Raw genomic sequence first — 27,094 nt, forward strand, 5'->3', positions numbered from 1 at the left:
CTCTTGACGGCAACTGACACAGGCCACCTGTGAGGGACTGAGGGTGATTTCCCAGTAGGCCTGACGACACGCGCTGGACGACGAGGGAAGGGGGAGGGCAGAGGGATGGGGCAGGGAGGGGTGGGGGTGCGGGATGGGTGGGGGGAAGTTGGGGGGAATGTTTTCAGTTCTTCCATGTTGTTTTGGTTCAGGAAGTATCGAAGCGGGAGATACCCTTTAGGGCAGACCACGGGCACGAAGCCTTACGCCCAGCACGGACTCTTAGCCTTCCCAGGGGAATATCCCTCCCGGGTAAGCACATGGCGGGGAGGTTCCCTACGGGCGGGCTCCACTGGATAGCTCGGGGGGGAGAACAATCAGAGTCACCCTGCGGAGAATTCGGAGACCCTCTTGAACTTTGCAGTTAAGACGCGGCCGGCCCCAAGGGGTTGTAGGCGACATGCTGTGTTTAAAGGGGATCCGCCTATGGGGTTCGGGTTGGGATCCTGGGGGGTTGACTTACAGGAGCTGTGATCCGCCGGCCCTTTGTTTTCTTTAATAAAAACAGATTTAATCCTAAAAGTCGGTCATCCCAGTAGTGTTAATAAAGAATCACTTGGCAATACAATAAGCAAAGCCCACAGCCACCAAATTTATAAGGAATCAGGCAGGAGAGGTGAGCTGAGAAAGAGAAAATGCTTTGTTGTCTTAGGGAAATCTCAGACATTTCCTGTTTTTCTTGGCATTTGGAATAAGGAACTATGTGTTGTGAAGTTACAATAGGACTAACCATTTCTGTAACTGCAGGCCCTGAAGGGTAGGGTCATCTTGAACCACTCCTTCTTCTGAAATGTTTTGAATAAACATAAGTTTAAAATTGGTCCCCATTTCTCTGGTATCAGGAATTTAAATGGTCTCTCCCTGCCGATGGCACTGTTTTCATGGCTTCCTACACCAGAAGGGAGAATTTATAGTTCATCAAACAATTAGTGTGTGTAAGGTGGGGAAGAATAAGAAGGGGCCCGTGGTGGCCAGAAATTATTATCTGTAGTCCCAACTGGTCTGATGTTATTCCCAGTCCTTAAAAGGTAACAATGCCCAACCTTCAACTACAGAGTTGAAACCTTGATACTTTGAGCATCTAGAGCTGTTTTGATGTTGCATGGATTAATAAAGAAGAAGGAGAACTACTTCATTTGTTTTCCTCTGCCTAAGCATCGTCTTGTGTAGGAACAAAATAATGTGTGGGGTGCAGGTTGAGTTTGTAGCTGCTGCACCTTTTAAGATTCATGGTTGAATGTCTGAAATTTCCAGTTGTAACAGTGATAGTGATGGAACTGCTTATAGGGGGTTTCCAAATCTGAGCCATTAGCAGTTATCTCACAAACCTTTCCCAAAATAATTTTGGCACATCAAAGTGCATTACCAGGAACCGAGCCTGGGGTTCCTGGAGAAAGCAGCGCAGCTCATCCATGCATGTCTCCCGAACAGACAACCTGTGCAAGTGGACTTTACCACCAAGCATATTCTCAAAACATTGTTTGGACCTTTATGGCATCGAACCTTGCTTTCAACTCTACAGTCTCTAGTCTTGCTGTCATGTGCTGTTTTGAAGCAGCCATCCAGTCTTGTATTCAGTAAATTAAGGAAGCCATAATCCAAACTTTAAAGCTGAAATCAGAGCCATCTCCCACAGTTAGTTGCTGTACCTGGCCAATATACAGCTGGCTCCAGTAGTTCTGATGGGCAAAACCCTCACGACATAGGGCATCAAATCATTTACAATCACTGTCCGGTCGTGCTGCCGCAAAACTATTCAATTTAAACTTACCCGTGGAAACCTGCAAGAATCATTAAGCTTTCTTTTCTGAATGGCCGGAATAGAAAACATTTATGTCACCCAACAACACCTCACCTCAAGTAGAACTGTCTTTGTAGAATATTTTCCTAACAATATTGGTGTGAATAGTTTTACTCTATGTTGGTCTGAGTGAGCAGAATATCAAAGGTTTCCCTGTCCTCTTTTGTGACAGATGCAAAATGTACCTGTGAAGCCAAGACTGTGCCTTTTGGTATAGGGAATTCTGCCTAAGGTGAAGTATCAATCCCACTGGCATTGTGTACATCAATGAAAAGCACAGCATGCACTGGAGCGAGCACTGCCTTTGTCATCATCACCAAGGAGAGGTGTCTAATGAAAACTAAGGCATTGTAATCAGAACCAAACAGATTCTAATAGCAAGCAAAGGAGTCCAGTCTAGTGATTTTCTTAATTTGGAGCATATCCTGTTCCTTGAGAAACTCTGAAGATTTCTTTATGACTTCAATATACGATACATAACTGGAATGTCACAAATGTATTGATGTTTTAAGTACCAGAAATTAGTTTGATGCTTCAGCAGGCTGTAAGGACTCAGGAGTTGATGTCAACTTTGAAGTCCAGGTCATTAGGGCCAGGGACTAACCACTGAAGCCACTAGAGATCTAGCTGATGCTGAGGGCACATAAGACAGCAGTCCCTTTGGACACTTGTTCCTGTGCTTGGGAAGCAAATGTGTCGTCCCACTGCTCTTTGAGCAGGAAAACTAACATAGTTATTATCATTTTATTTTGCGCAAGTTAGGGGCTGGATCAGGCCGGGGCGGGGCTGGAGACACAGGGGGAGGAGTGGGTTTCACACTACAAGTGGCCATGACTGCTTGGCCGGCCGTCTTGGCCCGGCCAAACAGTCATGCACACTTTGCATGCTCCCCACCAGTCTGCATTACCCAGCCTGGTGGAGTGCGGCCCCAGGCCCCCAGTCCCCGTCTGAGTGCCGATCCACATCGCTCCGACCAATCACAACACTGCACTGCAGCATTGTGATTGGCTTAGGGGAGCTAATCACAACGCTGAATTGCAGTGTTCTGATTGGCTATGGGGAGCCTGGGTGCTTCCAAGTTCGGAAGAAGCGGGCGAGGTAAGTGGTATTTTTTATTTATTATTTTGTCCCACCCTACCCCCCCCCACCCCTCCACCCTCATTCCCTACCAGTCGCTACTGATAGCCAGAGGAGGATTTCAAAGGACATCTAACTGGGCTTGTGAAGCATTGGGATGAAGCAAGATCAGCTCTAAATTAGGAATTTCCTTGCCTCCTGTATCTAACTGCTGAGGAGTGCATCTGGGATGTTGTGTTAGGTTCTGTTTGGTTGTTGGTCACTGATGTCCAGGGGTCACTCTTACTATGACTCGGCCAAGTACAACCATTCTTCAATTAACGTTCAGCGTAGACAGCATTCAAAGTCTTCACATCGAGTAGTTTGGGGGACAAGAGCTCAGAACACAACAGTCAGCCTACAGACACAATAACTCCTATTTCAGTCCAGTGCTTATCTTTTGAATAGAGTATTTAAATGACATAGCACAATGTGACACTACACAGTACAATTTAGGAATGAGACACAAGATTATCATCGTATTTGTCATCTTCTTTGTGGCACTTCACACTTTGGTGTCTTTCCCTAATAACAGAGTTCCCCAGTGTCTGTTATCCCTGGTGTATAACTTGGCACAAGTTACAGATGCTGTTCAGGCATATCACTCCCAAGGCACAGATGTACCCAAAAGTTCAGTTCAGTTCACTTTCACTTCTTTGTTGTTAATTTCTGCAGACCTTGGTTGACTACAAAGTTTCCTACTCTCACAGTTTTTAAAGCCCTCAGTTACTTGCTTTCTGTGGGTGCATTTCAGGGCTGTGGGTTACAGACACATTCAAAAGTACAGCTCCTGTGCTGGCAGTTTCTGAGCGTTTAGTGTATGGCTGCAGTTGTGCTCAAACTTGACAACATGGAGATGTTAGCACAGTGGCTCCCATCTTTGGCATTTGTGTCCTCCCTAGGCCAGGTTCAGACACAAAGATGGAACCGCAGGTGTTGCCACCTGCCCCATCATGACCTTGTGGATTTCTTCAGTAATTGTGGCTTCCTGGCCAATCAGGGCTAACATATCAGCAGCATCAATTTCAGACTCGGAGGCCAATTATGGTGTTGGACGGAAAGCCTCTGACCGCAGTTCGGAGGCTTTCTGACCGACATCTCCGGTTTCAATTCTCACTGCCTAACAACAATGAAGGCGGACGGAATTGAAACCGGCCGGTCATTCCGAATGGATTCTGATGGGCTCAAGGAGCCCATCATCCAGTCGGAAACCCCAAAGTAATCCTTGAGGATGGCATTTCCCCCATCGGGATTACGATGTCGGTGTCCAACAGTCTTTCCATGCCGGGCTTTCTGACATGGAAAGCCTGTCAGAAAATGACTTTGAGGGCCCTAGTGGCCCTCATTCCTCCACGGCCTCCAATTAGGGGCCGAGGGGGCACCTATGATGCCCCCATGTTAATCCCTCCACCGTGTGGAAGGCACCTTGTGGTGCCTGCCAATTGGTGCAGGGATTCGCAGAATCTTCCCATTTCTCCATTGGAGCTTGTGCTACAGCCGGTTTATGGCTGCAGCACAAGCTCTCCTAGAGAAATGGGAGTATACGACTGCACCTTGTGCGGTTGCATTGTAATGGCGGTGTTGATCGCAATGTAATATATAAATGATTGATGACACGTTTAAGTTGTACCATCTAGCATTCAGTCAAATATACACAAGACATGGTCAGTATCAAAACACAAACATTCTACTTACATCTAAGAAACAAACTACAACTGACAACAAAATACTAACACATATAAAACAACAAACTAACGGATCTAACCAACAAAGATAATCATAGATACTGAACAGGCACTGATTACAACCATACTTAAATCTACCCACACATTGTAATTCCGGGGAGCTACTATTATTTTGACTAGAGAATATGAAGGCACTTACAAAAACCCTCCCTGAGTAAGGAATAGGCACACAAAATAAACAACCATTGGAAATGCCAAAAGGTCTTGCCTAGATAAGATCTATTGGTTTTGTCAACGTTATTTCAGCCATGTTGTACAGCAGCATGGCAACTGTGCAACATATCTAAAAGCAAAGGTAAAAAAGCACTATACAACCTGTCATGATGCCTTCATTTTATTTTGCTCTTTACTTTCAGCCATGTTGTACAGCACCATGCTGCTGTGCAATAAGATAAAAAATATTGGCAAAGCCAAAGAGCTTTCCAAATATTGGCAATGGACAACAGAGAAGCAATCTGGTTCAATCGCGATTGAGTGAAAGAACAGCATTTGAAATGTCTTCTTGCAAGAGATAACACTCACTTTTGTTATACGGTATGTTCGCATTGTTTTTACTTCATTTCCATTCCATTTCCTCATACTTAGGAAACTGCACTAACTCAATCAATGCATTATTTTTGCTGCTCTTAAGCCGCTTCTCCTGCTTCAGACTACTGCTGACTCAAATGCGGTAACATGTTTCATTCTGCTTTAAAGGAGTGAGACGGAGCGAGCTACTTGAGTGTTGGACTCTAGGGGTTTCCGATTTAATATTTGCACATCGAACTTAACAATGGGGAAAGTGTTGGACTCTGGAGGGCGGGGGGGGGGGCAATTTTACTATTCCCTCTTCCCACTATATATATATATATATAAAGAAACAATATTTTTGTATGTTTTTTAACAATATGAGTGTGAAATGATATCTTTGTAAACATATTTTTGCACTATTATAAGGATAGGGACAATATATAGTTGTAAACTATATTTTTGACACAATATTTGTTTTACACAATATTGTTGATTCTGATATTCTGTCAGTGATCCATCAGTAGACTACCCTCTCCCTGACACAGCAAACAGGGTATGGTTTCTCATTGAATTCACAAAAAATCGGTATAATGCTACTACTGGTATATATATGACTATAGGCCCAATTCAAATGTCGGACAGATTGCAACCGACCGACCATCGGTTGTGGTCTGCCCAACATCTGCCATTGCAGTCCACCCGCTGCATTATAATGCAGCGGGTGGAGGCATCAGGCGGAGGGGCTGTCCGCCTCACTCATAATCCCATAATGATGGCGGAGCCAGCTTCAGCTCTGGGATTGGGATTATGATGTCAGCCTTTCCATGTTGGCCTGTTGGCAGAGTGGAGGTTAAAAAAAATCAATTTTACAATGGCAGCTTGTGCTGCAGACCATTTCCGCCCACCGCGGACACAAGCTGCCATAGTAAAATTGTTGTTTCTGACCGCCCATAGGGAGGTCACAACCAAATTGTGCGGTCAAAACCGCTGACCTATGGTCGGGCGGCTCCAGTCTGCTGCGGTCTTAATGATACCCTCTATGAGGTCATGGAAGTAGTCTATGCCCACCATGAAAATGTGCTGTCCTACAATTTGTCACAAGACTAAGATTAGTGTGATGTACCAGAAACCAAAGGCAATCGGCATGTAAGTGGTACATTTGTTTATGACCCTTGCAGCAGGGTTTAAAGAATTAAGGTTTAAATATTTGTTGAAAAGAGAAAAACTGTGACAAAAAAAGAGCTGATGATACTGATGTCTGATGCACTTGAATGAATTTCTACATCACTTCCAGTGAAGCATCATGAATCAACAGCTGGCTTCGGACAATGTCAGTTGGAATTCTTTGGTACCTCATAAATCGAAACAATTTCCCGGATTCAGCCTGCCGCCTACAAAAAAGCTTCATATAAGGAATCTGGGGGAGTGGATATCTAGAATGGAGGAGCCAGGGTCTCCAAATTCTGTTCTTACTGCCAAGCTCAAGAAATGGACATCTACCTTATATGGTAGCAGTGATGGATTCATAATCATACCTGCAGACTGAAGAGCATTCTGCCCAGTGCAATTTTTTATTACATGCAAATTGCTGCAATATCATATGAGGTAAGTTTTGTAAAGAAAGGTTTGCCAAAGGGGCGAGCAGTGTGTCTGGTGTGTTGGTCGGTTCAGTTGTGATGAGTATGAGTTGCAGACCTAAATAGTATGATTGCAAGAAAAGAGTATTTTCACTGCAAGTGAGAATGAGAGTGAGAGCAGTAAGTGAGAAATAAAAATTATTACTCACCATCCAGTAGAGTTTTACCACATACTTTCCGTAGCTATTGTATAGAGCTACATGTCCCTTGACTGCTTTGCAGAGAGCGTATAAATGATCCCAAGGCCTCCACACAAGTGCTGGAGGATCAGTTGTGTTCGCTTTATCATCTGGGGAAGTAGGTGAATTATAAATCTTCCAGACTGCGCTTAGTTCACTGACGATCCATCGCATTAACTGAGGAAAGATAAAAGAGGATGATTTTTTTATTTCCTTGTGGTCAAAAATGCTTTGCAACAAACAAACTAAAAGATAACAATATGATGTCAAAGAAAGTCAACACTGTTGAAATAATGCATAGTTTTCTGTATGCTACAATGCAAACAAACGCTAGAAATCTAACAGGGATGTGTACTGAAACAATAACTCCAACAAGGGAATGGGCTTTCCCAAAATGTTCTGCATGTAGGAGCTGGCTCGATCTTTGCTGAGCCTACGAGAAGACTGTGTGTGCCTTAGACCAGCCCCACACCAAAGCACCTCTCCACTTGATGCCTACTGTGCTTAACTTTGGTTACTGTCCACAAAACTCTAGGTGCTGGGTCTCACCTTCAGAAAGCCCTTCTGTGGTGTTCTGTCCATGCAGACAAGTAAACATGTACATGACTTGCACCTTTTCGTAGCTGCTGCTTTATGTGGCTACACAGGGTTCTAGAATGCAATGCTCTGTGGAGTCTCGAGGGGGCTTTTAACAGTTAGGAGAGTTGGAGCTGAGAGTTGGATGAGACAGAAATAAATACATTTTACTAATCTGGTGTCAGCTGCATTATCTTTGATCATCACACTGACAACGACTGATTTTCGATGGTCTACGGTCTCCCTCTCAATGCGCTCAGCTGTATGTGGCAGGAGGGCTGTGCGCTGTCAATGAGGAGACACCGGAGTTGCTGATCGAGGCATAGGACAGACTGGTAATAATTATATACGGCCGCTGATCAGAGAATCAGGCTTTTTACTTTTGGCACTTTCCAGATGAGAGTTCCAAGTGGAGGGTGTTGCAGAGGAGAGCAAAACAAGCACCATTGTCCAACGAAACAAGACATGGCGTGTGGTTTTATGCACCATTTTGAGTGTTTCGGATAGAGTTGCAGTACACGTTGTCAGTCGTCTCGACTGTTGGCATTTTCATGTGCTTGGTTCTGATCTCTACATCAAAGAAGAAACCATTGATACATAAATCTGCAGAGATTTGTGGTGGATGAAAATATTAAGATACCATTCAGACAGCGCGTTTTAACTGGTGACATGACTGGGTTATGTGGTTTTAATCTACTTTCAAAGGATATCTACGAGTTTTTTGTATTATTTCCTCTTCTGTTAAAAAAAAAAAACGTTCACAAGAGTTGCTTGCTTGTGAGTGATATCAATAGTATTTTAAAGCCTCTCCTACTTGCTGTGTCTCAGTCAACAGTCAAGAGTATTTTAAAGCTTTCCCTGTTTGCTGTGTGACTTAAATCATTACGCAGTACGTTACGCCTTCCAATTTTTTCAAAACAGCCAGGAGAACAACAAATGAAGTGGGCTAAATGGAAAAATGTTTTCAATAACTATGCCAGGGTATGTGGCCCTACATTGAGTGCAGAGCGGAAATTGGCATTATTAAAACATACCCTGGGTGCAGAGGGGAAATACTTAGTGGAAAATCTTCCTCATCTTGGGCAATGGGACTCCCGAGATCTTAATGAGTTTGAGGTAGTAATGAAAAAACTAGATCTACATTACTTACCTTGCTACCATTTTGGCAGACGTGTGCAGACAGACGAGGAGACTATTGAAGAATACAAGACAGATTTACGCAAGTTGGAAGCATCTTGTAAATTTGGGGCACTGCTTGATGAACACATTGGAGATCAATTCCTGCTAAACTGTAAAAGTGACAGAATCAGAGGAGGTGCGGATGAAGGACGAGCCCCCATTAGAAGATGTACATGCCATTGCTAAAAGAATTGAACACATGCTGAATTGTGTTGAGGAATTACACAAAGAAATACTGTCAAAAAAATGGTTAAAGCTGTTGAAGTCAAAACTACAACCGAAGATGTAGGAAAGTTCAAAGGGAAGTGCTTTTGGTGCAGACAATTTGGCAATATAGCCAAAAATAGGTGTTATCACGCGCTGAAAGCTGTGTGAAAGCAATGTGGTCACATGAGACATTTTTTAATTGTTGTCGAAGTGAAGTAAAACAGGTTGTGGAGGAGATAGTATTACAAATACACAATTCAGAGGGGTTTGAAGTGAAGAAATTGGCCCTAGAGGTGGAGGAAAATAATTTGATCTTGCCTGAGGACAGTGTTAGTGAATGATGTGGAATTGAGGATGTTATTTGACTGAGGTTCCAAAATTACTATTATTTCTGATTCAGTATAGGGAAAAGTATTGCAGGAAAAGTTCCAATTATATCATATAGATATCAGACCGGGAGGGTATGGTGGGTAGAAAATCAAGATGAGAGGGTATTTCATGGAAAGTCTAGAAAATGCTGGCCGTATAGTTCCAGGTAAGGTTTATGTGGCAGTTAAAGGTGATAATATTTTGGGGTGGCCACATCAGAAGGAATTAGGAGTCTCTCTTGATCCCAATGCAAAACCATAAGTGGTAGTGAGTCAAGTTGAACACATTTGTGCTGATTTTGCAAAGATTTTTCCTAACGTTTTTACTGACAAATTAGGATGTATTAAAAAGTACATTCACAGCATTAAACTCAAACTGGGACCTGTACCGGTTACAGCTAGAGAAAGGAAAATTCCTTTAGGCATACAAGAAGAGGTTCACAAAGAGTTGGACAGGTTAGAATACATTGGTGTTATTACACCTATTGAAGCTACTGAGTGGCTTGTGGCAATAGTGAAAGCATGCAGACCCTTGGGAGCAATTAGTTTATGCGTAGATTTGAGAGGATTGAACAAAGAAATTGTTGAGGACAAATATCCTTTACCCAACATCTCGGAGATGATGACTACTTTGGTAGGTGCTGTATATTTTACTATCCTTGATCTAGCATTTGCTTTTCACCAGATTAATTTACATCCCAATTCACAAGCATTAACTTCATACATAACACCTATGGGGGCATATACATTTTTGAGGATGTCGTTTGGCCTAGCATCAGCAGCCTCAGTGTTTCAGAGGGTTATAAATTACATGCTTGACAATATAGATGGGGTTTGTTGTATCCAGGATGAGATGCTAATTTATGATGAAACCTGGGAAGAACATAACAAACGGGTTATGAAAGCACTTCAAATATTTCACAGTGCAGGTCTCACACTCACCCTGGAGAAGTGTAAATTTGGAAAAGAAGAAATTTTATATCTAGGTCACACGTTAGCGTGGTCTGTTGTAAAACCAAACGAGGGTTTCGTTGATACAACCTATACATTTAGTCCACCTGGTAGTAAGGAGGAAGTAACATCTTTTTTGTGTGTGGTTGAATTTTATGGAAAATTCATAGCAAATGTGGTTGAGTTTGTAGGGAGCCCAGAATGCAAGAGGTATTTTAAATTGGGCAAGCAAGACCCGAGACAGGCAAAGTTACGATGGCCTACAGCAAGGTATACCAATACAAGATTCTCTTGTCTGCCTCTCACATTACCCTAGTCATTTGCTTCACCCTAAACCAAGTCTCTTTGATGCGCAACTCTCAAGAGGGAGTGTTGTAAGGATCATGTCATCCAGTGCAGGGACTCCTTTTTTATTTCAGTTTGAAGACATGCTATTGAACATGTAACAGGTGATGTACGTTTCAGGCATGTGCTTTAATTCTGTAAATGTATAAAGAATATGTCTGCTAAGGAAGATCAATCAAAAACATATTCAGTGATACTTTAGTTATTACTTAGTTTAGAAAGTTTTCCAAGAATATTATAAATTCTATGACTGTTTCCCTTCATAATTCTATTATTTTATCTATTTCGATCACTTGGTTTTAGGCTTCTTTCTTTTAGTTTTAAGTTCTTAAACACACACAGGACAGGTTCCATTTTAGTTAGCCTGCCCAGCTAGTTTACCTTTTGCACAGATTGCATGTCTTTATGATGTAAAGACTATAAGGCCAAACTGGATTTTAAGTAGGTCGAGGCTCCATTTTCTGTATTTCTGCAGAATCACCAACATGACTGCCTTTGATGCAGATGTGGTCTATACTTATCTTTCTAAGAACTGTGAAAGTGTCAAGTCAGTTAGATACTGACATCAACATAAAACCTGATGCAACATCAGTCTGGAACAAATGCCCTGTTATCTCAATTTCAAGGTAAAAAAAGAACAGTCAAAATAGTGGTCTGATTTGTCCTACTTTTACCTTATAAGGTTAAAGGAATGTGTCTTAGACTAGCACCTTGATGCTCATTGGTTATATCAAACATTCCTACTGTGACATTGCAAAATTCATCTTAGATAAGATGCAATATAAAAGGACTGTTCCTGGACAATTTTTTTAACTATTTTAAAATAAATGTATATTCTGTTTCTAGTGCTCTTGAGTGTGTAAATCATTAATGAACGATTGTTTGGATTACCACTGCTCCCTGTACATAACCCGAAAGCATTGACAGCACCTCAAATATGTACTGGGTGGGGTTCTGCAGGGCTACAAGAACCTGATTTTCAAAATCACCACTGGTGCATTGAACTAAGTTCACTTGTGTCACCCATTGGTGTGAAAACATACCTTGTAGAGCTGAGGTAGACAGTTTACGCAACTGAGTATGTTACTAAGCTCCATAATGATCTCACGGATACACCAATACTCAACAGTGAGCTTGTTTACTGATGTTGATAGTTCGTGTCTTACAGATGATGCCTGGAAATCTAACTTCTGGTTACGCAATGGGTACTGCATATCAACTTTTCAAACACAGGCCCCAGCCTCATGTTCTTTCTGTGCAGGTAACTGGGCTTGTAAACCTGTCCAGAGTTTCCATCCTCACTGAGAAAAGGAAAATGTTACTTACTCTGCAAGCATCTGTTTGTGGCATGTAATGCTGTAGATTTACATGTTGTGCATACTCCTGACTTCTAGTATGGGGCCTGGATGCGTGCAAGTTGTTTTTCTTCATAGAAGTCTTTTGAGTCACAAGATAGTGTGACTCCTCTTCTTGCTGGTAATGGACATGGTCATCTTCTCCTTTGTTAGATTGTTTTCCCACACAGCGGGTGAGGATGGAATGTGAAACGAAGCAATGTACAGAGAGAGGTACATGCAAAAGAGTTAAAAGAGATAGTAAGAGACACAGCAAGGGCCATAGGCATCAGGGAAGGAGGGTGGGCATACGTTAATCTACAGCACTACATGCCACGAACAGATGCTTACAGGGTAAGTACCATTTTCTGTTTGAGGCATGTGTGACTCTAGATACACATGTTGTAAATAGACTGTAAAGCAGCCCTCTCAAAAAGCAGTGGCTAGCCTGTGGGTGATGCAGCAGATTGAAAGAGTGTACGGAGCACTGCCTGATGAAGATTAGCTTGTTGGAAGGCTAGCACACACACAGTAATATTTGGGCCAGTGTGTGATGTGGACCAAGGAACTGCTTTACATATCTAAGATATTGGGATGTTCTCTAGGAAGCCCATAGAAGATCCTTTCTTCTGAGTGGAGTGGGCTCTAGGAGAGAGGCAGCGTCCTCTTAGCATTAGCATAGCATGTCTGAATACATCAAACTATCCATCTGGCAATGTCTGACTTGGCTAGAGCCTTCCCTTCACAGGATTTGGAGAAAGCAACAAAACGTTATTCTGTCTTCCTAAATGATTTAGTTCTGTCAACACAGTACATGAGGGCTGGTTTTACAACCAAAGTATGGAGAGCCCATTCAACAAGTGAATCAGGTTGTGGGAAAAAGACAGGATCTTTAATGGACTGGTTAAGGTAAAAGTGAGTGACCACCTTAAGGATGAATTTGGGGTTTTTGCAGGGGGACAACACCATCCGTAAGAATTTGGAAGAAGGGTTTTTCTAGGGTTAATGCCTAAGCTCCCTGACACACCTAAGTGAAGTGATAGCAACCGTAAATGCCAACTTTCAAGAGAGGAACTGTAGGGTGCATGAGTGGAGGGTTCAAACAGAGGGCCCATGAGCCTTGTGACTACAATGTAGAAATTCAATGCCGGGGCTGGTGGGACACGGGAAGGAATGACTCTCTTGATACCCTTCATGAAAGCATTAATGACTGAAATTGTGAAGAGAGAGATGTGTTGTCTATTCTGAAAGTAGGCAACTACTAAGGCTAGACCAGAAGCCTGCAAGTGGAATATGTAGCAGACAATAGCCTGCACTGTGGCTTTAAAAGGCTCCATATCTTTTGAGTGACAGTAGTACACAAATCTCTTCCACTTGGCTGTATGTCTGCACGCTTCCTTTAGAATGCTCATGCATTCAGGTGGAAGATTAAGGTACCCACATTTTATGATCTCAGGAGCCCAATCACAAGGTTGGGAGCCCTGGGGTCTGGGTGCCTGATTTCTCCATGATTCTGTGTGAGAAGGTCGGGCCTGTTGGAAAGTCTCTTGTGCGGAACCAGAGAAAGTTCAAGCAGAGTCGTGAACCAGGGCCGATGAGCACCTGCTGAAGCCTCCGAAACACAAATGGAAAGAGAGAGAAAGGCAGAAAAGCATAGGGAAATATCCCAGACCAGTTCATCCATAGTGCACTGTTGCTGGGCTGTGGGTGTGGGAACTTGGAGGCAAAGTTTGGGCATTTGGCGTTTTCTGCCGTTGTGAACAGGTCGATTTGTAGGAAACATCATCTCTATAAGGAGTGGAGGAGGACTTGTGGGTGGAGTTCCCATTCGTGGACTTGTTGCCTCATCTTGCTGAGTAGGTTGGCAAAATCGCAGTCCATCCCTGGAAGATACTCCGCTAGCAAGTGGATTTTGTGGATGAGAGCTCACCGCCAAATGCTCTGGGATAGCTATGAGAGCTGTTTCTAAAGATAATATACGGCTGTCATATTGCCCGCCCAGACAGGAACAACCTTGCCTCTCAGGTGAGATAGGAAAGCATTTAACGCCAGGTGGATAACTAGAAGTTCCAGGTAGTTGTTGTGGAGGACCTGGTGTTTGAGGTTCTATTGTCCCTGGACATTCAAATCCTGTAAGTGTGTGCCCCAACCCATAAGGAAGGCATACATTTTAAGTCCTCTGCAGAACTGGGGTAAGGAATGGTCACCACTGCAACAGGTTGTTGGTGTTCCACCACTGCAGAAAGTGACCAGTGTGGTGGACAACCAACACTAGATCATCCCAATGATCCTTCACCAGAGACCACTGTTATGCTAGGCATTCCTGCAATGGACCCATGTGTAGCCTGGCATGGGATATTATGTCAATGCAGAAGGCCATCATGCCTAGGGGACACATGACTGTTCTGTGACTTGTTGATTTGGTTGGAAAAGAGGGAGCAGTGCCTGAAAGGACTGGATTCAGGCAGGGCTCAGATGGGCAATGCCTACATCAGAGTTGAAAAGAGCCCCTAGGGTTGGATTTGGAGCGGTTAGAGGTGGGATTTTGAGGTGCTGATGGTAAACCCTAACGGGTAACGAAAGCCTATTGTGACCTGTGTGTGTACGCAGAATAGCTTGGGGGTGACACTCTTGAACAGCCATTCGTACTGATGTGGACCCACTGTCTACACAGGTGTGTGTCCACCACCACGAGGCACTTGGTGAATAACCAATGTGCAGTAGTAGCAGTTTGAACTGGTAATGTTTTCCACTGCCGACAAACCTGAGATATTAGCGATGGGCCAGATGTATAGGCATGTGGAAATAGGCGTCCTTCAGGTCGACCACGGTCATGAAGTCACCTTGCTGGAGAAGTAGAATGACATCCTGGAAAGTATACATATGGAGGTGCTCTGAAAGGATGTATTCGTTTAGGGGCCTGAGGTACAGAATGGATCTGAGGGACTCATCCTTTTTTGGGTATTAGGAAATATAGTGAGTACGCTCCCTTGCCTTGCTGATGGTAGGGGATGGGTTCTATAGGCTCTTTGAGAAGGAGCACTTTGACCTCTTGTCTGAGAAGCCAGTGGTGTTCTGGGAAGAGTCTATATTTGCGAGGTAGAACTGTGGAAGGCGTGGAAGTGAACTCCAGACAATAACCGTGTCGGATAATATCAAAGAACCACAGGTCTGAGGTAACGGTCTGCATGTGGGAAAGAAGCCTTGTAAGCCTCCCCAACCGGTGTTGTGTAGTCGAGGGGCAGAATAGGCAAGTCAGGGTTTGGTGGTGGCTGCAGCTCCTTTTGGGGAGCTACCTTTATCTCTGTCGCGAGCGTTGTTGCCCCTTTAGGACCCTCTAAAATAACCCGAGAGAGGATTGCTGTCCCTTGGTGCGCTGGTAGGATGTGGAGGCGGTCTTCGAGCCTCCACAAAAGGGTATCCAGCTAAATGAGTCACAGGCAGCAGGTGTCTGAAGCGCACCAATCACCTTAGCTGTCTCCCTATCTTTCTTGATCTTTTCTAACATTTGGTCCGACTGTGGGCCAAAATTATACGGGCCATCAAAAAGCATGTTCAACAGATCTGCTGAACTTCCAGCTTGAAGCTGGAGATTGGGAGGCAGGCGATTCTGCATAGAAGGACGCTGGAATTAACCTCTCTGGCAGCTGTGTCTGCTGCATCTAGGACACAGCAAACAGTGATGTTTGATATCTGCTTGCCATCAGAGACTATTTCATGCCCCATCTTTCTGTGCTTCTCTGGGAGGTATTGGAGGAGGTCTTTTATCTCGTTGCAGTAGGCACGATCATATCTTGAAAGAAGGCTGATAGAATTGGCGATATGCCATTGGTTGACCGATTGCACGGCCACTCTTTTGCCCATTGCATCTATGGCCTTACTCACCTATTTGGGTGATGGGGCATCCCGGCTGGACTGAGTGTTGGCTTGCTCATGAGAAATAGTGACCACCAGAGAGTAACTGGGAGTTGGCTACAAATGTAAATGGGGTCTGTAGGGGAGCCTTATATTTTTCATTTTTCATCCACCCTAGGTGTTATGACCCTAGCACCGACAGGGTCCTTAGCATGCCCCTAAGCATGGGGAGGTACAGGGTACAGCGGTGACAGGAGGAGAGGGTTTCAAAAAGGAAGTCCTCCTCTAGGGGCTCTGTATGAAGATCCACCTTATGAAATAAGGTAACCCTACCAATGAGTTCCTGATCAGATGTGGAATCGTAGGGGAGGGGGGACGGGCAGGTCAAGGTCTGTGTACCCGGGTGGGTCTGCATCATAGGAGTCTCATGAGCCACCCTGCGTACGGGTGTCAAATTTGTCGGCCACTTCCCCATGCCCACCCATGTCAGTAGACCCCTGAGGTGCGATGGCAAGGGGCAGCCGTGAAGAAGCAGGTGAGGAAGGTGAAGGCTGAGGAACAGGGTGAGGGGTTGCTTCTGCATGAGGTAAGAGGCCAGTAGCCATGTCCTCTTTCTTGCGCTGCTTTGGTGGAATCAGAATGTCCAAGGCTTACTTGAAGGACAGCTGGCATTTCAAGAGTGGAACAGCAGCAGGCCCTGAAGGGCGGACAAGGATCTGGACCATATGGGGTGGATGACCAGGTGTCTCTGCCTTGAGTTGATCTCCTTCTGCAGTTTGTGGAGAGTCCGTTGGAACACACTGATGTCGGTCTTGTTGGTCGATGCCGAAGTCTTTGGCTCCAAAAGTAGCATTGGTTTCAGCACCAAGGTTCTGATCGGCACCGAGGCAGATGTGGTTGGCTCCGAGGGTCGGCTCGGTGCTGGTGCCGGAGCAGCCGGTGCTGAAGCTGCCAGTCTCTAAGGCTTCTTGGGTGCCAAGCCGAAACTGGGCAGAGTCCGAAATGGTCTGTTGATGCTGACCATAGTCCGAAGGCAGTGGGGGTCCTAAAGCCTGTTTCTGGTGCTCCAGTGTGGATGTGTACCCTTTGGCAGAAGGCTGCTCGAATTAAAAGCGATGTCGAGGGGGCGCCATAGTCACGGACTGCTCGGCTGGTGGAAAGTCCTTGAATTCCAGATCGGAGTCTGAGTTTTCTTCAGGGTAGAAAGCCTCTTTATCTGCCGCCGACGGTTGTGGATGATGTTCCCCTTAAATGTCTGCAGGACCAAAGAGTTCTGGGGTGTCATCCCCACTCCTATGCGACATCGTGAGTCAACGAAGAGTCTTCTTGGAACGGAAGGAGCGGCAGGCATGGCAGACTGCCTTAATGTGTTAGGGCGACAGGTCCAAATTGCAGACCTGACGGAGATCGGTCCAAGGGTAATTAGTGTGACAAAAAGGACAATATCAGAATGGCATCTGTTCCATCACAATTGAGACATGGTGGAGAAACGCGATTGTAAGATAGGAGTAGGCCCTGAAGGGCAAGGCCCAGGAATGGCCAGGGTCAACCCGGACACCGCACTAGCGAAGTAACCAAACGTCGACCGAGACAAAAAGTAAGCAAGAAATTATTGAAAAATAATATTAATTGAGAGAAAGAAGCCATGTGAACCGAAAATAAGCACCGCATCGGTGTCTACCCGGAGCACTAGAGCACACATCCGAACCAGACAGTAGAACGAAAACAATCTAAAAATGGAGCCGATGGCCATGCACACTACCAGTAAGAGGAGAAGTCACAACACCTCATGACTTGAACAACTTCTTTAAAGAAAAACAACTTGCACACATCCAGGCCCAAAACTAGATGGCAGGAGTATGCACAACATGTGCATCTACAGCCACACATGCCTCAAACATATTATAACCATATTAACAGAGTTCAAGTATGACTTTGGAGAGGCCTATAATTTTGGGTTGCTATGGATGCAGCAAGGATTCATGACCACCACTGAAAGCCCGTATTAAAAATGGAAAGTATGTTAATATTTAACTGACTGCCCTTCTGCTACCTACCAAAATTGCCATAGTTAAATGTGCTGCCCACCAACCAGTCTTATATGAAGTGTCCCCAGAGAATGCCCTTGCAGATCAAGTGTCTAAAGGAGCTGCTCTTTTACCTCACTGTGAGGCTACCAAGTATCTTCTAAGATCTGGTGGCCCTGTGCTTACTCTCAATTCTTAGCCCTTTTACAAGAGCAAGCTCCAAATGCTGAGAAACAAAATTGGATAAAACTTAATTGTAGAAGGGACCTTAGAGGAGTGCGGAAGGATGGCAGTGGTAGAATGACAGCCCTGAAATTTCTGCTTACCAACCTTGCCAGACAATACCACGGTTGTCCCCATGTGTGCATGGATGGTATGATGTGGGCTGCTATTACCCATTAATTTGCACCTCTATTCCCCTCCATCACACATGATTACTTTGATCCACTTTACATTTCAAGATCACAATGCTGGCAAAATGATTACTACTACATTCATAATTCATGTTTCTCCTTGGGACCCCTATGCCTAAGTAGTCTTACATACTAATGATTCTTGGCATGTTCTCCATATGAGTGGAGGCTAATCTCTGCATCTGAGTGAATGCCATTACAATTCCTAAGAAGTTGTAGCAAGATTTTATTCCCCATTTCAGAGTTTCGCTACGACTGTCCAGGGTCCAGACTTAATTTCCTCCATGGTTCACATTGATACTGCCCTCAAACCCTCTGTTCCACCAACATCTCTGAACTTACAGTTAAATAATGATGTGGTCTTACAGCAAAGTGAGGAACTGATTTACCTTCTCTTTCAGGTCTGAGCTACCCTTCAAGGGGGCCTGTCTGATCCTTGCCACAACTTGGAGTACGGCCACATAGTGTATGTGAAAGTACATCAACAGAAATCTCTGAAGGACGGTGTAAGGGCCTGTACCAAGCTTTGCTGATCACCAACACATTGCTTTCTGGATGCTATTTTGGGAGTTCCTCAGGATGGCTGTCCAACTTTGGTGTTACCACCTCCACCTGAGGTGAAGCAGCTTGCCGACATTAGATCCCACTGTGGGTCAGGGTAGTTCTCTTTTCTGCTACTCATGTTTTCTTGCATCTGGTGGAGTTCCTCAAGGAAGCTGAGTGAGGCACTAATATAAATCTAAACTGCACTGCCCCTGTCTTTGAGAGAAGCCATCAATCTGTGTACCAGATCAACTTCTATTTGCTGTTGTTAGAAAGATATCACCAAACAGTAAATCTTTGGTCTTGCTAGATTCGCACTCACTTGCCTACCGATATTTGGTGTGTGTGTGTCTGTGAACAGGTGCTTCTCAGCAAACAGGAAACATGTTTTGATCTGCATTAAGAAGGACAGTTTCTGGCGAAGTGAGTAGACACGCTCACAGAATCAACTCATGATATGGATGATGTTAACTACCCCAAAGATTACTCCTGAGTGGACACCATTCATCATGCTGACTTAGAACAACGGGTCATTTTATGAACATGGAGATCCAAGTAACTGGAGCCACAGTGAGTGTGACACCGTTATCAGGACTATACATGACTACATTATCCCTTTTAAATCCCGCTCTCCTACTGTAAAGTTGTTTCTTAAACATTACTTCAGAGAGAAGTCTATTAATTTCATTTCGGCAAGTACGCTTACACTGGTTTCCCCCATGACTGGACTGAGGTCCGTAATAATTGAAATATGGTCCCTGACATCAGACACTCTGCTGAGCACCCTTTTCAATGGCAATAAAGACACTGTGAAGTGCCAAGTCAAAAAGATTCTTCTCCTTTATGTTTCTATACACGGTGTGGGGAGGTTGTCCATGAAATAAGAGAGAAAACTAAAATATTAGTAGAAAACCCCAGTGCCACAGCTACTTCTTTTGGACTAATTAAGGATCCATAGACTCCCAATCAACCGTCATCTTGCTGAAAAGACTAGCCATACACTTTCTCCTTGCTGTCAAAAGTGTTTGTGCTTATGTTCGCTCTGAATGCTACTCTCTTATCCCTAACACTTATGTGAACATTCATGAACAAATAGTTCACATTACACACACTGTTAGGAAGCTCCATACTCCATACTACCGAGATGGAACACAGGGGGGTGATTGTGTTGGCTTACTAGCGCCTCTGGAAAATAGGGAATGAAGATCTTTGAAATATTTCTTGCAGGAATACTGATCATATTAGCCCTTTACGCACTGTTACAAATAACAACGTGCCATATTTGTTGTATTTATTCTAGTAAAGGCATTGTCCATGCTTATCCACTTACCAATGCTGAAGATACTAAAGAGGAATGTGATGATGTGTAACAAAATTGATATTGAGCTAATAATTAAGAGACTGAATGCCACAAGTCTGCTTTAGATTTGACTGCATTTATAATGTACTCCTAAGTTATACCAAGATGTGTAGGCCTTCTCATCTGCAAAAATCAAAGCCTCATTTTCACCTTGGCATTCATAAGCAAGAGATGTAGCTCAGCAAAGAAATGTTCAGTGTCCATCTCTGATTCAAGGTTTTTTCAATCATTTTCTCATGAGAACCAGAGGCACCTACCTCCCTTATCTCCAGTTATCTGCAGTTTCACTCCTATTAATGTGATTTTTTGCATACATGAATAAAATGCATAAAAGCAATTGGATTGTTAGATATATTAGCATTATATGCTCATTACCTTTATGAGAATGAGGCTACTCTGGTTTGTTTTGTAATTACTAACTTCTTTTTTTTGTTAATAAACATGCTGCAGACTTCCAGTAGGCTCAAAGAGTGATTTTATTTAACTAAAGTATATACAGCTATTGAAAGTGATGCTGTGGCTACACCTAAAAAACAGAATTCTTTAAATCAGAAGGGACCCAACTTAACGTTATGAGGGAAGAGTTAAATGGTAGACTCAATAATGTGGCTAACAATTTAGAAAGAGAAACTTGATTCCTACATCTAAATTTTTTTTGTGTGGGGAAGGCACTCAAATTCTATTGGGTCCAATGAGGATGAAAGAATACTACTAAGCATTGAACCTGGGTCATCATTTGCAGTGCTTAATTAATTTGTGTATGCTTACAGGATTAATCAGGTTGATGATGTCTTTATTGCTTGTTTAAATTCTCCCAGATGTCTATGTCTGACATAATTTTAATCTATGTGTTTTAATGAAACATATGTGTTTTTTAACTCTTTGTATACATTTTGAATTGATATAGGCTTTGATAATAATAAAAATACATTACAGCATTTATACTATAATTTTTGGTTTCTACTCAACATTGGTGATCGGGTTGTGAGTGTATGCTAGATATGTGTGTTGGTATGCCTTAAGGAGCCCAAAGGGATCTTATTTTTGACAGAAGTGTCTGTTTCTGACGTCCTGTCCCTTTGGTGAGTAGGACCACTCGCTCTAATTTGAAGATACATCTAAATAAGTACAATTGTTCTGTATACTTCAGCTGAATAACAAGATGGAAAGATACATTCAAAATGTAGGTATGAGGTATGGTGGTAAAAACTACTCTTTTGAACACTGTACACTGTAAAGATGAACTCAACTTAATACGTATTGCTAGATAAAGTGGAACATTTGAAAAAAGTTGAAGCAAAACAAAACTTAGTTGTGTTGTATCCAAGAAATGATTGATTCTGGAAAATGGATTAAAGTTTCTCTAAATAATCTTTCAAAGGTACATTTCTAAAAGATGATGATAACACTGATTTACATTTCGACACCTAACACAGATCCTGCTTATTTTTCCTTTCAATACACAGTTTATGAAGTTTTGTGTGAAGCTCATTGAGCTATTTCTGAGCACATTGCTACATACACAAGAGAAAGAAGAGGAACAGGACATCCGATAGATTGATCACTGAGTGAAAAGGCACCTAGTGTTTGTTAGAGTCCGGATTTGTATTGATGCCCCAGAAGAGTACAGAAAACGTTTGAAGTAAAAGCCTTCGTTTTAAGGTAAAAAACACTAACTATGCAACCGATTGCCAAACAGTGCATAGACAATGGGGGAAGGAATAAAGCAGCACTGACTAAACAGTGAAACAAAATACTGTGATAAGCAGGATGGTGCCTGTAGTATAGCACAAGATATTCTGGTACCAGCTAATATGGCCACCATGGATACAGCTGACTGTTACACACTCAGCTAGGACACATAGACAAAGCGTGACTAACGTGCTTGCTAAGGAAAGAGCAACATCAGAACAGCCTCACCAGGGTGGTTTCGCTGTTCCTTAAACTGCGTGAAGCATGAAATTACATGTGAAGGGAAGTATACATGGGAATGAAGACTACACTTCCCATGATTCCGCTGCTTCCTCTTGAACCAGGAAGAGGAACCTTTTCAAGGTTTGGAAGTTCAACCAGGAAGTATTTAAATGGCTTAAGACATCGAGGCAGGCAGATTATTCCAGTTACGAGGCCAATGGAAGCACTGCAGAAATTCCCTGTGGTCTTTTCCCAGTATAGTAAGGATGCTTGCACCATTTTCTGATTCTTTTTTGGGCTTTTGCCATGTTAGTATTTTAAGTTACTCCTTGCACTGTTCTCTGGTCAATGTTTGGATGTCTGGAGTGTAGTTTCATTTTTCCCGCATGGTGAATGTCCCAATCTACGAGTGCACTTGGAGACAGAGCAGTACAACGAGAACTTGCTGTTCTTGGGATTACTGGATCACACTATTTGATTCTAAAATATATACTGACTTTTGCTGAGGGGATAGGATTTCCTCTACATATGGATATTTTCGGATTCTAAGGATACAATGAGCACTACAGAGTTTCAGTGAAAATAATTCTACAAACCATTTCTTGAGTCGCTTTATTCAGACTACCATTACTTGGCATTCACAGAATATCCTAGGGGTATGACGGAATACCTAATCATTTTATACATCTACAAATACGGCAACAAAGCCTAAGAGGTGGTAGTACACTTTTTGTTAACCTGCATTTATTCTTTGTCGTTTATTAACAGGGTTCAACGTGAGTCCTGTCAAGTTAAGGTTCACTCCCTGTGATTCAAGGCATTATTAAGTGTTAGGTGGGTACATCAAATAACATTTCAAAAAAGAGATTCATAAAGAGGGAAGAGAGAGTAGTCATTGGAGAATGGACATGTGTTACCAATATTGTTTTTTGTTTTTGTTGTTACAGTTAAATGAGGTATCCTTTCCAGGTTATAAGCCACTCGTTATTGAAGAGTGAGCGGTGTTACATAAAACCTATACTGATGTTTATCTACATGAAGATGGACTCAGTTTCATTTGTTGACACAAAGGCTTTCTTATTGTTTAAAGGTACATTAAGGCGTTCAAGATAAGTTTTGCACAGCTGGATAAAACTACACATATTGATAGTGTGTTGTTTATATTTCAGGTCTCCTTCCATGCTGCTCCCTTCCTTTCCTTTCCACACTTGATCACCTTAAAATTCTGGTCTATTATGGTATGCAGAAATGAGGCTATCAAGAGGTGGACCTATTAAGCATCGGACCGACCCCGAGGACGAACCCACATCGTTACACCGACACCTCAACCAATTTCGCTCTAGATCAACGGGATAACAGTGACTTAAAAGTAAGCAGTATAAAAGAAGGACAGGAGAATTCCAAGGTGCTCACTGGCGAATCAGCGCTTGTGTTCCAATCAGCGACTGATGAGAAGGGAGCGGAGATGTCGGAGGGCGTAAGCAGGAGAGAGGAGTCTTCTGAGTTTAAAGACTGTAAAGCAGCAACTGACAGAGAAAGAAAGGACCAGGCTGACACAAACATCAAGGGAGACAGCTCTGGGAGCACTGTTCATAAGTCCAGCGAGCCCTATGTAGGAGTGGATGCTGTGACCCGAGACGCCACGACTCCGTAGGGTCGTGGTTGCAGGCAAGTCCCGTCACCCCACGCAGGCTTCTTTCAATGGTGGTGGGATGGTTTATAGGGGCATTGAGGGGGGTTGTGGTGAGACCCGTGCATCGTGAGAACACCAAACCCTAAGCACCCACGTGGAGGACACTTTACCCTGTGCACCTAAAAGATATATTAGACATAAGTCACATGGATACAGTGTTGTCCTTTTTTTTTTCTTTAATGTCACAACGACACGTCCTCAAGGGTACCAAGAGAGTAGAGAGGAAAAATAACCTGACCTTAAGGCGTGAACATTTTCGAGAATTTCCTGAAGATCAGGGATGGGTGTGATGGACAGTCTTCTATTTTGATTTGAATCAGTTAACCTATTCACCAACTGTTGTAACATGGGAATAAAGAACCTTGTTTTTTTAATACATTCTTGAGTGTGGTACTTCTGACACAGGTAAACGACCACGGTGGTGTAAGAAGTGGGATTTTGTCTCCGGGTGATAGCAGTTATGACCCAACCCATTACAAAGGAGGCAATAATCGCCCAGTTGGCAGAGGGACAATGCCATCTGCAGCTCGTCATAGAGCAACAGACCAAATCTGCATAGAAAGACCGTGAGGCTTTTCAGGCAGCTCTGAAAGAACGGGCAACACTTTTGACTTCAAAGCAGAGAGTACGAGATATGGCCATTGTACGCCTTACTGATGCTATCTCTACTGCGAGAGTTTACATGAATGTACCGGAGACACTACTACCAAAATATCAGTAAAGAGATGATCCTGATTATTTTTTTGTTAATTTCGAAAGGGTAGTTACAACCGCTACTTGGCCACAGAAGAGATGCGGCCAGTATATAGCACCTCTATTATCTGGTGAATTACAAGCTGCTTACCAAGCAGCTAATCCTGCTGGGGTCACCCCATATGAAGACATAAAAAATCTATCTAAATGCTCGACCCATTGTTGCTTTGCTACACACAGGGTGTCACTATACCTTGGTTAGCCAGGAGCATATACTTGACCCAAAAATCAAAGAGGGGGGATGTGTACAGGTGACCTGTATACATGCAGACAGGAGACACTCTCTTTCAGCTGAGGTTCTACTTGTGGTGGATGGCGAACCAAAGGTAAGAAAAGGAGGCTTAGTGCCAAACCTACCTAAAAAGGATCTTTTGGGCATGGGCTTACCTCATTGTGATGATTATCTAGAGAAACAGACATCCGTATCTAATTTGGTGGGTTGGTTAAGAGATGCCCCCTTTTCTGATACCGGGATTAAGGCTCCGGAGACAAAGCTGAAGAAAACTTATAGTGAGAAACGTAAGATGTGTGTGCAATATCGCATATCTGTACAACTCAAGCATACATGTCTCCTTTCCTCCCCAGAGGACATGCAGCCGTCCCCTAGGAGTTTCTATACAGCTCAGAGAGATGACAATAGCCTAAGGAATGCCTTTCGAGAGCAGGTTCTTTATCTTGCCCATAGTAAAGTTAGGGGAGGTCATTATGGGCAAGAACATACCTTAAAATATGTGTTGGACAAATTCTACTGGCCAGGAGTTTATCGAGAAGTAGCTTGGTTCTGTGTGGCATGTCCTAGGTGCCAGCTGGTTAAATCAGCAGGAATAGTTAAGGCTCCCCTTCAACACCTTCCTATCATTGACATACCTTTTCAGAGGGTTGGAATGAACTGAATAAGGCCCTTCACTCTGTCCACCCGAGGACATAAGTATATGCTTGTCCACGTACACTATGCCACCTGTTATCCCAAGGCAATTCCCTTAACTAGTGTGTCCACCAGTGCAATTGTCAAAGCCATGATCTCTTTCATTGCAAGGGTCGGATTCCCCCGTGAACTATTAATAGATCAAGGTACACCCTTTATGTCAAGGTTGAGGAGACAAATATGTAACTTGTTGGGTATCCGCCAGATTCGCACATTTATTTATTTATTTGGTGCGTTTTATATAGCGCTGGCTAGACCCGGAGGTATCAGAGCACTTTACATTAGTTACATATTGTTACAAAGTTACATCAGATACCAGTTACATCAGTTGCAAGGACGTTACATAGAGTAGAAAAAGGAGAATAAGGGCAGGAGAGGGTGAAGAGGAAGAGGGGAGGCGAATTTAGATTAGATCAGGACCATAGTCAGTAAGGTAGAACAAGGCGCTGATCAGGAGAAAGAGTCAGTTTGGGGGAATGACAAGACCGTAAGATGGCGGTTTCAGTCTCCAGGATCCCAGGTACCAGGCAATTAAAAATGGCAGCATTGCGGGCAAATACAAATCGGGTGAAAAATTCCCAAAAAGCAAAACCTACCCTATGAGCAGAATTGAGAGGGGGCAAATACCAGATGCATAATGAAGGAAGTCAAGAGGTCGGAGATCGCCCACGACACATCAGAAGTCCGGGGAACAACAGGAGCAAGGCAGCAGCCTCATCGGGGAAGGCAGCCATGGGTCAGGGGGGCGCATCAGCCAACTCGGTGATCAAGAATAGCCGCGCCGTGGCACTCTCGAGGCAGCTCTGACGAGGAGAAGACAGGACCCACACGTCTCCCCGTCGAAAACCCCCTGGATAAGGTGCCAGCAGAACTCCAAGCTGCGACGTAGCGGACCAGCACAGAGGCGAAGGCAAGACCTCCTTGGTGCATTCTCGCTGTTTTTATTACTGCTGAGCTACGGGATGGCAGGCACCGCGTCTCGGGACCAGAAAGGAAGGTGGGCAGCCACTCGTCCCAGCTGCAGTTACCGGAGAGACGCCGCAGGCAATAAATCCCAGCCAGGGTCTGGAAAGGAAGCGTCGATCGGAGGGGCCACCATGGCGGCAACGCCAGGCCTCCGCAGCAATGCAGCGAACTAGCAACCTCCAGACACACAGGAGCTTGCTGGGAGGCGGAGGAAGAAAGGAGAACCAGCAGAGTGAAGATGAGCACTCTGCCAGATGTCCAGCTGGGTAGGTGACGGCTGAGGTAGTGAACCGGAGCTGATCTCCTCTATAGCTGTCAGGGCAGCTCCACCAGACATCAGGCATGTTGTTCAGGATCCGCCACTAGTAGCATTGATCACAAATTCATGAATGGTCTCAAGTCCAAGAGAGGGAGACCAGGGAGGCAAAAACCGCCACACAAAACACAAGATCCCAGGTAAGTAGAGAGGGTCGATGGAGGGAGGATTTCAGGGGATTTACACCAAAAAGGCGATCCCTGGCCGGGAGGTCCCAGCCGAAGCTCCTCACCCGAATGCTTTAGTGGATTAGTGATTAGCACATCAGTTTATGATCCAAAAACTGATGGATAAGTGGAACCGTTTAACTAAACCATTAAGACGATGTTAAAAAAAATGGTC

General features: G+C 43.8%; 1 protein-coding gene across 2 annotated transcripts in view; it reads right to left on the bottom strand.

Moving 5' to 3' along the window:
- The window catches only part of ADGB (androglobin), a 1,188,702-nt gene that overhangs the window by 1,046,283 nt on the left and 115,325 nt on the right, over window positions 1-27,094 (bottom strand). For both annotated transcript variants that reach the window (XM_085611585.1, XM_085611586.1), the window contains exon 5: window positions 6,998-7,204. In XM_085611585.1, coding sequence (XP_085467711.1) covers window positions 6,998-7,204 — 207 coding nt within the window. The remainder of the gene's footprint in view (window positions 1-6,997; window positions 7,205-27,094) is intronic.

This window comes from Triturus cristatus, chromosome 6, assembly GCF_964204655.1.
Source record: "Triturus cristatus chromosome 6, aTriCri1.1, whole genome shotgun sequence".
Taxonomy (NCBI): Eukaryota; Metazoa; Chordata; class Amphibia; order Caudata; family Salamandridae; genus Triturus; species Triturus cristatus.